The sequence below is a fragment of the Tursiops truncatus genome, chromosome 8, assembly GCF_011762595.2.
Source record: "Tursiops truncatus isolate mTurTru1 chromosome 8, mTurTru1.mat.Y, whole genome shotgun sequence".
Taxonomy (NCBI): Eukaryota; Metazoa; Chordata; class Mammalia; order Artiodactyla; family Delphinidae; genus Tursiops; species Tursiops truncatus.
The window spans coordinates 95,578,378-95,593,887 of record NC_047041.1 but is presented as its reverse complement, the minus strand read 5'-3'; the positions used below and the strand labels follow the sequence as shown (position 1 = coordinate 95,593,887).

Genomic DNA, 15,510 nt, shown 5'->3' with positions numbered 1-15,510 from the left:
GTTTTGAATTCTGAAGGGGTGACTTCCTAAGGGAAACTAATTACATACCCACACATTTCTAAGTCAGTCACAATACTGATTGAATCCCATACTTCCTTGTCTGCATACAGGATGACTGCTCCAAGTGAGGAGAGCCCCATAGGGCCAGTGAATTAGGATTCTGACAGTGGCAAAGAGCCATAGCTGAGTATTTCTCTTCTCTTTTCCTAGTGTTAAACGTCTTTGAGTTATGGGGGTAAATATCATTAGGCACAACATCAGGTGCACGACAGATTTCTTTGACCTTTGAAAATAAACCCTTATCCCTGTCCCATATCCCCAGGCCCCATGAATAGAAGCCACACTAAATCTGCCTAGTCACACAACAGTGTTATTTCAAGAAAACGAAACAAGACACAGGGAGTGAAATTAACCATTACTTAGCACATTTCTATTACGTCAAGTTTGGGCTTAAGGCCCTTTGGTCCTGTTAAACATTCTCATTCTGTAGCAAGCCAGGGTTGTCCTGAGTTCTTTCTAATCCATGTACTTCATATCTGCGATGTGTGACAAGTCTCATTCTTTGCTGCTCCTGCAGTGATCACCCTGTGGAACTCTCTGAGAACTTCCAGCTGGCCAGGTCTGATGTAGATGTGTGACCGGATTTTGGTGATGGCTCTTACGGCCTCCTCTGGAGTCCAGTTGTACACCTGAAGTGCAGGGTTGGGAAATCAGACAAAGAAAGGACCAGGTGTTAAGGTGTCCTTGACCCAATAACAAGTGCTAAAGGGCTCTCAGAATTTCATTTTTTTAAAAATTCCACTTTGCAGGGAGTTAAACGCTATGCCCCACATATTATAAGTGGGAGAGCACTTTAACCCCTTCAGTCAAAGTCCCACAATTATATGCAATAGGCTGGGGGAGGTAAAGGGGGGGACCCAAATCAGTCTTTCTATCTAATTTTTATTCTGCCAAACCCTGGAAATAGAAGGTTGAACACATGAAGCTGAGATCCTAAATTCAAGCGGGCATAGGCCTACTAGATGTCCTCTCTGAGCTAGGCTGTTGGTTACAAGAGTTTCCTGGAAAGACTACACAGTTGGTGTTTCTATGCAACTTGTCACCATGTCTAGAAAAGAGTACTTTTAAAATCTAACTAGGAGGGCTATCTTTGTGTCCTCAGGATACTTACTGGTTTAGAAATCAATAGAACCAAGAAAGTATAGATCTTTAGCCTGCTGGTTCAGTTCTCACTTTGCCCAAAATATCTCCTGACACCCAGTTTCCAGCAAAACAGAGTCCTAATGACTAAAGCTTTAGTATTGTTAAATCATATATTCACCAGTCCACAGTAACACCAGGCCAGGCTGTTTATCTTTACATTTCCTTTTTCCTTAAACTATCTACATTACTTAGTAAATGCTCTGCAGGGGCCTCACAGGTAACAAAAATGAGCCGGGGGTTTGTAACAGGAAAGGATGGACTAGAGTACTGGCTTCTAAATGTTTTTAAAAGCATCCCACCTGCCGATCATAACAAACTGATAGGCAAAATTCTGTTGGAGCCACTGTTTCTAGAAATTAATGTCCAGAACTTTACTCTGAAATACTTAAAGAAACGTGAGTCCTATAGAGCTGCAAGTGATCAGCACTATTATCTACAGAACTAGACTTCCTGACATGTTTATAACAAGTGTTTCTAGCCTTTTGCTGGTATTAGCATCCTTTGTAACTCCATTTTCTGAGTGCTCATTCTAGGTCAGTGCTTGACATACATTCTCATTCAAGCTTCACAAATTGAGGAAATTGAGCAATGGAGAGGGGAAGCCACTTTTGCCTAAGGTCACGCAGCTGGCCGGTGAGAAAGCCAAAGGTCAGCCTGTCTGCAAAGTTCAGGTGCTTTCCACCTCCCAAACAGCCTGAAATTGCGAACATGGCTCCTAGCAAGGTCTGCCAGTAGACTGGAGATCTGCTGGAAAGGGGACCGGTCCAGAAAGACCTTTTCTACCTGAATCAGATATGCTGCCACCATAGTGGCACTTCTGGAACGCCCAGCCTTACAATGTACGTAGACAGACTGGCCTAGCGACTGGTACTTGAGAGCAAACTGGACTCCTTTCTGGAGGTTAGCCAAGGTTGGGACTCCGGTCATGTCTATCGTGCTGAGCCGCAGCTGCTCGACTCCTGCATTCTTCCACTCCTGGAACGAGGTCCACCAGCATAGAAAATAAAATGAAAAAAGCCTGATGTGAATGGTAGGAAGATGGGCTCCCAAGAGGCAGCAAAACAACAAGGAAGCTTCACGGTTTACTACAATGTGAATATACTGTTTACTGTTTGCCTAAAAAGAAACTTCTTTCAGAAATGTCTTTAAAATGGCTGACCTACATGGCTGGTCTTTCATCACACAACAGCAATGCTGCTGAGTTAGGATTATGTCCAAGATTTAAAGTGTTCTTAAAGTACCATTAGGAGCTTTAGTACCAAAGCTAAAGTATTTGAATCTTTAGCTACAAAATACGAGCTGTATAAAATTCATCTACAAAAGCTGTGTAACTATTTTCGCATGATCCAGCTGCAAGGCTGGACTACTGCGTTTTGCAAGAACTTTCTGTTTCTCTGTCCATAAGCCTCCTCTTTTTTACCACTTTTTTTGAGAGGGTATGTGGTAGGAAACAGAGTTATTTTAAAATTAAAATAATGCACCTACTTTTGTTAGTGCAATATTATCACTTAGGAGGAAGAAAAGAATAAACAGGAGAAATAAGGCCTCTGGCAAACTGGGCAACTTTATTTTTTATTTTGCCTTAAGACTTCAGGTAGGCTCCAGCTACTCTTGATATTAATCACTTTAGCAAACCAGAAACTTATGACTCCGAACGAGGGTCAATATTTTATACAGCTCATGAAATTAACAAAAAACAGCAAAATCTGGCAGCATGGGGCTTATACATCAATTATGTCAGAAACACCTAGGGAGCTTGCTAAATGTTCAGATTCCTGGGACCCCACCCTAAAGTTCCTGAGTCAGAATCTCTGGGGGTTGTACCTAGGAATCTGCTAGTTTAACAAGACTGCCAGGTAATTCTTAGGCATATTAAAATGTGAGAACCACTGCCTTGGAGATTAGGCTAGTGGGATAAGATAGCTGCTCACAAATGTCAATTGCCTCACACCCAGAGACGAGCACTTTCTGTGACTTGCTTCGCAGGATGGACCACGTTAAGGAACATTCACCATTTTGGCTAATAACTCCTGAGGTCTTGTGGCAAAATACTGTGGGAAATCCAAGGAACTGTTTGTTACCCATTCTTTAAAAATGTATGCCATCACTGATCAATATATTTTAAATGTGAGTCACAATTTTTTTAAGATTTCAAAAAAATCTACAGTTGAAATAACGGCATGTTCATTAGGCTCTATCAGTACAGTAAACAAGAAAATAATTGTGCAGTGCTAATAGAAGGCAAACACTGTAAAGATGGGGCAACATCTAATAACCATTATGAACAGTTCCACAAATAAGCATTCACATCTAATGAAAATTATGATTTAGGCCTGAACTTTATTTATGACAGTGCTTTGGAGTTCCACTATCATCTCTAACATATATATAAAATTCCCTCAAATCAAAACCAAATGAACCCTATGCAGTTTTTGCAATGGGTTGTTTTATGATAAATTTACCAGGGACTGGCCATAGCTTTTCTTTTTACAGTTTATAGGACCTTCATCTTGAATATCTAACAGTGTCTGATCCATACTTAGTGCTGAGTAAGTGTCAAATGAATGAAAGCAAGCCATAGAAAAGTTGCCTTTCAGTTCTGGTTACTGATTTGAGTTACCGACATTAAGAATACATTTGTGCACAAAGGAATAATCAAAGTTTGTCAACTCTACTTTTAAATGCCTTTCACATCAGTTTTTATTTCACAATTAATTTCTACCCCCAGCCGCAGCCATTTAAGCTTAGAGGGCCAGATCCTCCCTGAGGAGGCAAAAAAGCCTGGGACGCCTGTCTCTGCGGCAAGGTCACCTACAGCACCCCCTCCCCCAACCTCCTCCGGCTCGCCAGGCCCTGTGTGGTGAGCGAGGCCGGCGGGGCGCCTCGGCCCCAGTTCTGCCCACGGGCCCCGGCGCCTCACCTTTGGGGAGTTGCACAGGAACCTCGTCTCATACTCCTCGTTCATGGTGATCAGCCCTCGCACGTTCTCGTCCTGTACCAGCTGCCGAGGCAAAGAGGGGGCTCAGAAAGGGCCGCCGAGGCCCGGGCGGCGCTCGCCTGGCTCCCAGCCCCGGCGCGGCCCGGCCTCCCGGCCCGGCTCACCCGACGAGTCATGTTCCGCAGCGGCAGCGCGCCCAGCAGCACCGTGTTGTCGATACGGTTGTACCAGTCGCGGTGCGCCGGGCCCGGCATCTTCCCGCGGAACAGTGTGTACAGCAGCGTCGGGTAGAAGAGCACCCGGGCCAGGCCGGCCTCCAGCAACGTGCCGGCCGCCATCCTGCCCTACCCGGCCCGGCGCAGCGACGACCTGCCCACTCCCGGGCTCGCGGGGGGCGGCCGCGAGGAGGGCCAGAAGAGCGACGAGGCCGAGGACTGCGAGTCGTCCGCGGCCTCCAGCGAAGGCGACACGGCCGGCGCGGGCCTCTTGAGCACCGAGACCTCGGGCCCGGCCCCCAGGGACACTTCGGGAGAGCCTGGGCCCCGTGGGACCGGCACCATGTCTCGGGAGGAGGGGCCGCCGGCCTCGGGGGAGGGACCAGGGCTTCCCGGGCGGGAAACGGGGACCCCTGACGAGGGAGGGCGCGTCCTCGGTCCAAGGTTGTGAGTTTGCCGCGTGTGAAACTGTGATCGCTGCCTGTGCCATTGACCCCCCCTCCCGAGGGAGGGGGCTGTGACTCCAGGTGAGGGGGTCTCTGACCCCTGCGTGTGAAACTATGACCCCGACCGAGGGAGGCGGGGCCCTGGCCAATGGCCAGTGGGTCTGTGACACCTTCCCCAACTACCGGCCAGAGGGAGGGAACTGTTATCCCAGGTGAGGGTGTGCCCACCAAAGGGGAGACATGACAAGGAGACTCTCTGGTAGGGGGAGCCCTGAAGGAGAGACTGGAAGGGACTTTGAGCTTTTAAGTAGAGAGGCTTGTTGGAGAGGCCCTGATCCTGGACAAACAGGGGACCTGGGTTCATCTGGCCCTTCCTTCCCAACCTATCCCCCATCTGCCTGAATTCATGGCTGCCTCCTCCTGCACAAACTGCAATCAGTATATGTGTGTGTGTGTGTGTGTGTGTGTGTGTGTGTGTGCGCGTGTGTGGAGTGAAATATATCAATGTTATCTACACTATTTATGAAAATATATTAATATTAAACATATTATGATAAACTTAAATATAAAACCCACAACGTGCAAATAGGCGAGAGAAATAGTTGTAATGCTGATTATTTATATTTAAATAGTACTCTGAAACGTGCATCTTGTGCTTTTTAAAAAGGTTTATCTCCTTATAAAAGTAATATCCATAACAACTGGAAAATACAGGAAAGTAGCATAATCCTACCACCACAAATACATTTGTTTTTTCTTCCAGTTTTCTCTTCCATTAAATTTTTTTTTTTTTTTTTTTCTGTACGCGGGCCTCTCACTGTTGTGGCCTCTCCCGTTGCGGAGCACAGGCTCTGGACGCGCAGGCTCAGCGGCCATGGCTCACGGGCCCAGCCGCTCCGCAGCATGTGAGATCTTCCCAGACCGGGGCGCGAACCCGCGTCCCCTGCATCGGCAGGCGGACTCTCAACCACTGCGCCACCAGGGAAGCCCCTACAATTTTTTTATATAAGTTTATTTATTTATTTATTTTTGGCTGCTTTGGGTCTTTGTTGCTGCACTCCGGCTTTCTGTAGTTGCAGTGAGCGGGGGCTACTCTTCAATGCGGTGCACAGGCTTCTCATTGCGGTGGCTTCTCTTGTTGTGGAGCAGGAGCTCTAGGTGCATGAACTTCAGTAGTTGTGGCTCGCGGGCTCTAGAGCGCAGGCTCAGTAGTTGTGGCGCATGGGCTTAGTTGCGGCGTGGCATGTGGGATTTTCCCGGATCTGGGCTCAAACCCGTGTCCCCTGCATTGGCAGGCGGATTCTTAACCACTGCACCACCAGGGAAGTCTGGAAAGAGAAATTTAAACCACAGTAAAGTATCACTCCACTTCTACCAGAATGACTAAAATTAAAGGACTGATAATACCGAGTGATGATGAGGATGCACTATTAATATTTTAATATTCTTTCTGGGTTTTGTCTCTTTCAACGAACACATTCTCTAACAAAAATGGGATTGTTCTGTACCTGTTAATTTGTTACCTGCTTTATTCACTAAGCATGTGTCATGAATATTTGCCCACAATTAAATATTTTTCTGTATCATTATTTGAAAAAATATATAATATTCTAGGCTATGGCTATATCATATACTTTATCAAGTGTTTGATATACTTGATAAAGTATATCAAGTATATACTTTTTTATCAGATTTTATGCTATTCCAACAATGTTATGATCCATAATATATCAGTACATCTCTGCTTTTTTTTTTTTTTTTTGCTGCATGGTGTGGTGTGTGGGATCTTAGTTCCCTGATCAGGCTTGGAACCCATGCCCCTGCATTGGGAGCGTCCAAGTCTTAACCACTGGACCACCAGGGAAGTACTAGTACATCCCTGCTCTTATCCTGATTATTTTCTTAAGAAAAGCTCCTAGAAAGATATGTAAACTTTCAAATTCCTCCAAACAGACTATCTGAATTTTACTCCCACCAGCACTTGGAAAAGGCTTGCTTCTCTGAACCCTTGTTAACATTTTTAAAAACAAATCTTAATCAATTTGGAAGGCAAAAAATGAAGCAGGAAGCTTTTCATACGCGTTTATATCTCACATCAGGCTTTTTTGTATTTGGACTGTTTAGTGTTTTGTCTATATTGGGAAGCCCTTTGAAGTTAGAAGAATCTGTGTTCTTCATGTAATTGTTCTTCCACCCGATTCTGGGGTAATGGACTCTGGCCTTCCTTGGTAACTAGATGCAAGAATGACACTAGCGCCCTGCAAGGAGTGGCCCTAAGTCAAGGGGCAGGTAAAATCAGGAAGGTTACTGGTCGCCCTTTGAGAAATATCTGTTGAGCTGGACACTGTGAAAAGCATTGGAGAGACAAGAGGATAAGAAGACAGGTGTGGTCCCCACTCTCATTTAGCTCATGGTAGGTTGCAGGAAGTTTCTAGATGCTAAACAATTCATTATCTTTTTTCATACTCAGCACCAAGATATGTCTATTCATTAATTCAACAATATTTATTGATGAATTGGGGAGTTGGATGAAGGTAGTCAAAAGGTACAAACTTATTGTTATAAGATAAATAAATACTAGGGATGTAATGTACGACATGATGACAATAGTTAACATAGCTTTACGATATATTTGAAAGTTGTTAACAGAGTAGATCTTGAGATTCTCATCACAAGGGAAAAAAGTATCTGTATGAGGTAATGGATGTTAATTAAACTTATTGTGGTAATCATTTCGCAATATATGGAAATCAAATTCAAAAAAACCCCAGTATTTATTGAGCACCTACATGGTATTATTTTAGGCCCGGAGAATATAAAACAGACAAGATCCCTATCCCCATAGAGTTTACCTTCTGGTGTGAGAAGACTACAAATAAAATATGTAAAATATGAAGTACAAAATATACTATGTTAGATGGTGATAAGTGCTTTGGATAGAAACAAAGTGGCAAAGAGGGACTGGAAACACAGGTGTATGTGTGTGTAACTTTAAATAGGGTGGTCAGGGAAGGCCCAACTGAGAAGGTGACATTTAAGTCAAGACCTGAAGGAGGTGAGGAGGTGAACCACATGGATATCTGGATGATTCTATGGCACAAAAAAGAACGGGACAGATTCTCTGCTTAAAAGGTTTCTACCAGGGCTTCCCTGGTGGCGCAGTGGTTGAGATTCCGCCTGCCGATGCAGGGGACACGGGTTCGTGCCCCGGTCCGGGAAGATCCCACATGCCGTGGAGCGGCTGGGCCGTGGGCCATGGTCGCTGAGCCTGCGCATCCGGAGCCTGTGCTCTGCAACTGAAGAGGTCACAGCGGTGAGAGGCCCGCGTACAGAAAAAAAAAAAAAAAGGTTTCTACCATCTACAGCAGCTGGGAGACAAATATAAAATTAATTGTGGTAATGTATGTGACAACATTCTATAAGCTATAATGGTCTATAAATGTAAGATGTTTTCAGTAAATTACACATAAAACTATTAACAAGAACAAGATCATATATCAATATTACAAATGTATATAAAATGATAAACTACACCGTACAACTAAGGAATATGATAGTGTACAATTTAGGGGCTAATTGTTCAGATTTATATGGTACCAGAAACACTGTGGTTAGTGTTTTTTTCCCCCCACGGGGGAAAGAGATGCTTCCAATACATGGGAAAGCCTTTGAGGCTTCTGCTTGGGAGTCCACTTATTGTTTTGTGGTAAGGTTGGGTATAATCAGTATTTGTGGGTAGAAGAATTATTTGCTCTGGGAAGCCAGATGTTACAGAGAAATCATTTGCAAACCCATGAGTTATTTGTATGTTTGGGGCCAAAAGGTCCCTGAAGTAAGTTTCCTTTCTCTGTCTGCATTTTACTGTCCCACAAGGTGTAGAACTTGTGGAATAAATGACCTTTTAAACGAACGAATGAACTACTGTACTGTTTGCATCCACCTAGATCCTGGGATTCCTGGGTCACTCTGAAGGAGGTCTTCAGGGACCTAACCTGGGTTATTGAATTTTTTTTTTTTTTTTTTAGTCGGGGGAGAAGCAGGTTAGGGCTGGAACATCAGTCTCTTAACAGAACCCTTATGAGCTTCCGGGCGCTGCAAGGATTTTTGCAAGGTTGTGAGTTCACACAGCTGATCATGCTGCTAGAAAGCATTCCCCTAACTCTGAAAGCTTGCAATACACTTACATTCCACATCTCAGCAGAGAAGGAAGGCCTGGATCCTGTTGCTTATCTGCTGGGGTAGAAAGGAGGGTGTGTCATGTGCCCAGCGCCGGCCAAGCACCATCCCATTCACTCATTCATTCATTCATCTAATATTTTATTATGCGCATATTCAGTGCCAAGTAGAGATCCTTGCCCACTAGTTCATCCAGAACTGCTGTGGAGAGCCGAGAAGTTCAGGGTCTCAGGCCGGGGGTCTTCCTCCAGCAGAGCTCCGAGACAAAGAGATGTGCCCTTGCCGCTCCTTGAGCTGAGGGTTCCGCCCGAGGCCCCGGGGGCTCCTGCGGAGCTGCTTCTCCACTCCCCAGCCCGAGAGGGCGCTGCAGCGCCGGGCGCTCGACCCGCCCCTGAGCATTGCTCCGCTCAGATCGGCGCTGCCGGCCGCACCACGGTGGTACGTTCCCTCAAGCCGCCCTCCCCCTCCTTGTCGGCCCTCCCCGCCGGTGGTAGGTGCCGGAAGTGCCGCCATTTTGGGGTGTTCTGCTCGGGCGGCGGCAGCGGCGGCGGCGGCGGCGGGACGCGGAGGCTCCCCCGGGACTCGGCCTCAGCAGTGAGGAGGCGGCGGCGGCTGCGAAGGCGCAGGCAGCAGCTGAGGCAGCGGCGGGCTCAGGTGCAGCCGCTGGTGAGTGCGGCGGCCGCGGGATAACGGGCCGCGGGTGGGAGGGAGGGAGGGAGCGAGGGAGGGAAAGGGGCAGGAGGGAGGCGCCGCGGGGCGGGTCCGGTCCGGGCGGCCGCGGGTCACAGGGCCCTTTGGGCGCGCCCGTTCCTGGTTCCCCGCGCCTCGGAGGCAGGTCAGCGATCTACCCGCGTCCCGCCGCGCCGGCCTGGCGCGTCCCCCCGCGCCCAGGGAGACCCGCCCTCCTCGTGGCCTTGCTCCTCTCTCCGCGCCCTTTGCCTTCATTCTCCGGGCTCTGAGGGCTCCGTTCTCTGCCCAGGGATAGCTCCGTCCTCCTTTTTCCGGCCGCCGTGCCAGACACAGGCTGCCTGCTCCGGACACCCTTTCCCTGCTCCTGTCGCCCCACGTGTTCTTGGTGCTTACCCTTGGGGGGGGGGTCCCCAGGACCCCCGCCTCTGGAGGGCTGCGTTTCTCCTCAGGAGCTTCGAGAGCCCCCCTTTCCTCGTCCCACATCCGCTAGGGCCTTGGCTCGCCCTCCCCCCCACGTCAGGTGCTCACCAGTTATGGCCTAGTAGCGGGGCTGGATTCTCGCACCCGGGAACGCGGAGAGCACGGTGAGGAGCTTTTTTCGCTAAGGACCTGGTTTTGGATTTAAAGCCGCTGGTGTCTTGGTTGTGGTCCTCGGAGCAGGATGTTGTTTTAATTCTCTAAGACGGTTGCACTGGCTCTTAAGTAGCTTCTCCTTGGTTTAGGCTCATCCCTATAGTTGAGGGGAAGGTGGTGCGATTTTGGTCGGAGCCTGCTTTAGCAAAATGGAATCTTTTTCTCGCCAGTAAAGTTAATGCTGCAGTTTTATTACCTTCGAGGGAGAAGGCTGTGTAATAGTGTCCGATAGTGTGGAGTGCTTTATAATGTCTGCAGTGTAAGAGGTAACAGGTACCCGATGAATCCTTTATAGGAACTTCACCCTTAAGAAAGGTCTCTTCGCTTTCTTTGATTCTCTGTAGATCGAAGAGGTTTTAATTTCATTCTTTCACCTTTTCCACAAGTGTTGGGTTGGCCCTTTTCCACAAGTGTTGGGTTGGCTCTTTTCCACAAGTGTGGCATCTCTCAGAGTGGTACGCAGTTTTCAGTTTCTCCTTAAATTCTTGCTGAGGAAGAGTCGTCTCTGAGAACCACCAAGGGTTTTTTCTGTTTTAACATTAATGAGTCCACTTGGAAAATTATCCAGTTACCATAGCGTGCATAAACTATTGCTACAGGTCCCTCCCCTCCCCCCGTGTTTTTATATTCTTCTAGCTTTACTTACAGTATGTGGTTTCTAATCATGAGTTAGCCAGGATTGAAGCGTTGCTGTTAGGAAAGCGAAGCAGGAACTTTCAGCTGTTGTTTTAACCTGGAAGTTTATGGTTTCCCCAGCGGTTCTTTCGTCTTGACTGTCCACCACCTGTTTCCATTAAGAATGGCCCTTGGCCCAGAGCATAGGCCTCAACTTCTCTCCAACCATTCATTTTTGCCCACGGGGTTATTTTCTCCTCAGATGGTATCTAGACTTAAAATCCATTAGCTGGTGAGGCTAGATTAGCTGGTGAGATAGAATATCTTTTCCAACCACTTCACTTTTCAGATGAGGAAACTGAGGCTCCCAAGGTTATTTGCCCAAGATTATGTAGCAGGTGCACTTAAAACAGTTTCAACATAGGGTTTTTTTGTTTTTGTTTTTTTTTAATACAATATCATGAAAAATAATGCAAATTGCCCTTTAAGATGTGATGGAATGGAAAGGGCCCCAGGCTTGGAGTTGAAGGCCTGAATTGTAATCCTTGGTCTGTTACTAGCTATAAAACTTTGACCAAGTCACTGTTTTGAGCCTCAGCTCATTCTCATCTGCAAAATGGAGGAAATCGTGTCTGTTTCACATGGTGCCAATTCAGCTTCAGTGCAGTAATGTGTGAAAGTGTCTGTAGTATAAGAGGTAGTGAAGTTTTGAGCCAGAATGATTTATTTTTCTGAAGATTTCCAGTTATTTTTGTTATTACAGAAGTAACAGATTCATTATTAAAAATGCAGATAAGCCAGAAAAAAGAAACTCACCTTTAGTCCCACCACTCAGAGGTGATTGTTAATATTTGTGGTCTTTATCTTATTATCCTTTTTATATGCTGTAGAAATGTTTATTATTTTAACAAAGTATGCTTATCCTAGTTACAGTTTTGTGATATGTTTTTAAGTTTAGTAGTAGGTGATAGGCATTGACAACCACATTTTAAATGATGCCCTGTGTTTAAGCTCCAGCACATATGAGTTAGGCCAGTGGATATCCCAGCATGGGAGCAGAGAATTTGCTGTTTTAAACATGCTGGGCTTGAAGAAGAGGAGAGGAAGGGCAGAGACCTAACGTTTATTGTACGTCTACTGTGTGATTTTTTTTTTTTTTTTTTAAGTATTTGGGCTCTGCTGCTAAACGTGGAGTGTGAGTCGTGAATTCCATGCCCCCTCCTGTGACTGCCACTGCAGCTTCTTTAACTTAATTTTCCTGTGAGGCCAGATGTAATAAGGAACTGGAAAGTTACAAGGTGGTGGTGGTGTGCCTTGGAAAGGGAAAGAGAAGAGCTGTCACCTGGAGGCCAGAGTGAAGAAGTTGGAGGAAGTAGGAGCATAGGCTCCTCTGCTCAAGGCTTTGGGTACTTCCAACAAATTGCTCTGTTTTCTGTAAACCAGTGAGTGAAGCTCACTGGATTTGGTGAAACTCTGTGTCCTCTGCCTTTTTTTTTTAACAGCTTTATTGAGATATAATTCACATACCATGCACTTCAACGGTTTTTGGTATATTGCATTATTAATTTTAAAAAATTGTGGTAAAATATATATAACAATTTTCTATTTTAACCATTTTTTAATATTTACATTTTTTAATGTAAAAAACACATAACCTAAAATTTAGCATCTTAATTATTTTTGAGTGTATAGTTTTGTAGCATTAAGTACATTCATATTAATGGGAAACAGATCTCCAGAACCTTTTCATCTTCTAAATCTGAAACTCTATACCCATTAAACAACTCTCATTTTCTCCTTCCTCCCACCCCAGCCTCTCATAACTACCATTCTACTTACTGCTTCTATGAATTTGACTACTTTCAGGTATGAGTGGATTCACAACAGTATTTGGCTTTTTGTGACTGGCTCATTTCACTTACTGTATCTTTAAGGTTCATCCATGTTGTAGCATGTGACAGGATTTCTTTCCTTTAAAAGGCTGAATAATATTCTATTGTATGTATATACCACATTTTGTTTATCCATTTATCTGTTGATGAACACAAGTTGTTTGTACCTTTTGACCATTGTGACTAGCGCTGCTATGAATATGGGTGTGCAGATATCTCTTTGAGACCCTTCTTTCAATTCTTCTTTCTTTTTTTTTAGTATTTATTTAATTAGGCTGCTCCAGGTCTTAGTTGTAGTGTGCGGATCTTTAGTTGCAGCATGCATGTGGGATCTAGTTCCCTGACCAGGGATCGAACCCGGGCCCCTCTGCATTGGAAGCGTGGAGTCTTAACTGCTGGACCACCAAGGAAGTCCCCCTTCTTTCAGTTCTTTTGGATAATATTCAGAAGTGAATTGATGGATCATATGGTGGTTCTATTTTTAATTTTTTGAGGAACCTCCATACTGTTTTCCATAATGATCCTACTATTTCACAACACCACCAACAGTGCACAAGGATTCTAATATCTCCGCATCCTCACCAACATTCGTTTTGTTTGTTTCTTCTTCTGTTTTTTTTTTTGGCCGTGCCACGTGACATGCAGGATCTTTGTTCCCCAACCAGGGATCAAACCCATACCCCCTGCAGTGGAAACTCGGAGTCCTAACCACTGGACTGCCATGGAATTCCCTTTTCTTCTTCTTTAATAGTAACGGTCCTAATGGGTGTGAGGTGATCTCTCGTGGTTTTGATCTGCATTTCTCTGACTAACGATGTTGAACATTTTTTCATATGCTTGATGGCCATTTGTATGTCAGCTTTGCAGAAATGCCTATAGAAGTCTTTTGCCCATTTTTAATTTTTTTTGGGGGGGGGCTGCATTGGGTCTTTGCTGCTGTGCACCGGCTTTCTCTAGTTGCGGTGAGCGGGGGCTACTCCTTGTTGCAGTGCGCGGGCTTCTCATTGCGGTGGCTTCTCTTGTTGCGGAGCATGGCCTCTAGGTGTACGGGCTTCAGTAATTGTGGTACGTGGGCTCAGTAGTTGTGGCTTGCAGGCTCTAGAGCACAGGCTCAGTAGTTGTGGCGCATGAGCTTAGTTGCTCAGCGGCATGTGGAATCTTCCTGGACCAGGGCTCGAACCTGTGACCCCTGCATTGGCAGGCGGATTCTTAGCACCACCAGGGAAGCCCCCTTTGCCCATTTTTAAAAATCAGATTTTTGTTGTTGTTGTTCTTGTGAGTTGTGGTACTTTAAATATTCTGAATATTAACCCCTTAATAGATATATATGACTTACACATAGTTTCTCCCATGCCATTTCACTCTGTTGTGTCCTTTGATGTACAGAATTTTAAGTTTGATGGAGTCTCCTTTGTCTGTTTTTGCTTTTGTTGCCTTATCCAAGAAACCACTGCTTAGTCCAGTGCCCTGAAGCTTATACTCTGTTAAGCTTCTAGGAGTTTTATAGTTTTAGGTTAAGGTCATTTTAACCCTTTTTATTGTTTGTTTGTTTGGCTGTGCCATGCTGCTTGGCTTGCAGGATCTCAGTTCCCCCAACCAGGGATTGAACCCGGGCCACGACAGTGAAAGCCTGGAATCCTAACCACGAGGCCACCAAGGAACTCCCCCATTTTAACCATTTTTAAGAGTACAAAGAAAAAAAAAAGTACAATTCAGTGTCATTAAGTATGTTCACAGTGTTGTGTAGTCATCACCACTCCTCTGTTTGGAAAATTGAAGTTTTCTTCACCCCAAACAGAAACTCTGTAACCATTAAGTAATAACCATCCATTGCTCCCTCCTCCTAGCCCCTGGTAACCTCTGGTCTGCTGTCTGTCCCTGTGAATTTGCCTATTCTGGATATTTCATGTAATTGGAATCATATTTGTCCTTTTGTGTCTGGCGTATTTCACTTAGTGAAAAACTTAGTGTTTTCAAGGTTTGTCCACGTGTGGCACGTATCAGGACTTCGTTCCTTTCTGTGGTTGAATTTCTCTCCTTATTGAGGTCAGGGATGACTCTTTCATCTTGGTATCTTGCCCTCTCTTGGTGCTCCATAAAGGCTCTTGAATTGGTTTAGAATTCATGCTCTTCATGTGGATTGCCAATTACTGGGGGATGTCCACTGACATGCTCAAATCTCTGGAAAAATTCAAACGTATCAGTGTGCTTCAAAGTATGTAACAGGGCTTCCCTGGTGGCGCAGTGGTTGAAAGTCTGCCTGCTGATGCAGGGGACGCGGGTTCGTGCCCTGGTCTGGGAAGATCCCACATGCCGCGGAGTGGCTAGGCCCGTGAGCCACGGCCGCTGAGCCTGCGTGTCCGGAGCCTGTGCTCCGCAACGGGATAGGCCACAACAGTGAGAGGCCCACATACCGCAAAAAAAAAAAAAAAAAAAAAAGTATGTAACAGTAACGCAGATCACGGTTAACAGCATCATTTCTAATTTCTAATCTAATGATAATTTCTAGTCATTTTCAAAATACAGATTATGTACGGAAGAAGTGTCACATAAAGAGAAGGTATAGGCAAGTTTCTGCTTTTGCTGTATAATAATATATGAGTATTATACAGCTTTTGCTGTATAATTAATATATTTTTTGTTAGAGGGGTGGAATGATATCCAGGTATTCCATATTGTATAAAGTTTATAAACCTGGCATT

At 45.4% G+C, this 15,510-nt stretch overlaps 2 protein-coding genes and 1 long non-coding RNA gene across 5 annotated transcripts in view; 1 reads left to right on the top strand and 2 right to left on the bottom strand.

Annotated features, from left to right (window-relative positions):
* Nucleotides 1-350: 350 nt before the first annotated feature.
* Nucleotides 351-4,804, bottom strand: PTPMT1 (protein tyrosine phosphatase mitochondrial 1). The gene is given in 4 exon segments (XM_019948180.3): nucleotides 351-689; nucleotides 1,987-2,178; nucleotides 4,124-4,204; nucleotides 4,306-4,804. Coding segments are annotated over 4 exon segments (828 nt in total). The 5' UTR covers nucleotides 4,702-4,804; the 3' UTR covers nucleotides 351-530.
* Nucleotides 4,805-5,452: 648 nt separating this feature from the next.
* Nucleotides 5,453-9,522, bottom strand: LOC141279392 (uncharacterized). The gene is made up of 2 exons (XR_012333534.1): nucleotides 8,987-9,522; nucleotides 5,453-6,130 (listed from the first exon to the last, which is right to left on the bottom strand). It is a non-coding gene; the product is annotated as an uncharacterized lncRNA (long non-coding RNA).
* Nucleotides 9,505-15,510, top strand: part of CELF1 (CUGBP Elav-like family member 1) — a 71,923-nt gene continuing 65,917 nt past the window's right edge. Inside the window, exon 1 of one of the 3 annotated variants that reach the window (XM_073808954.1) lies at nucleotides 9,505-9,644. The gene's annotated coding sequence lies outside the window, so the exon portion shown is untranslated. Of the gene's footprint in view, nucleotides 9,645-9,796; nucleotides 9,814-15,510 lie in introns of those variants that run through there. The other 2 variants (XM_073808947.1, XM_073808956.1) reach the window with 2 other exon arrangements.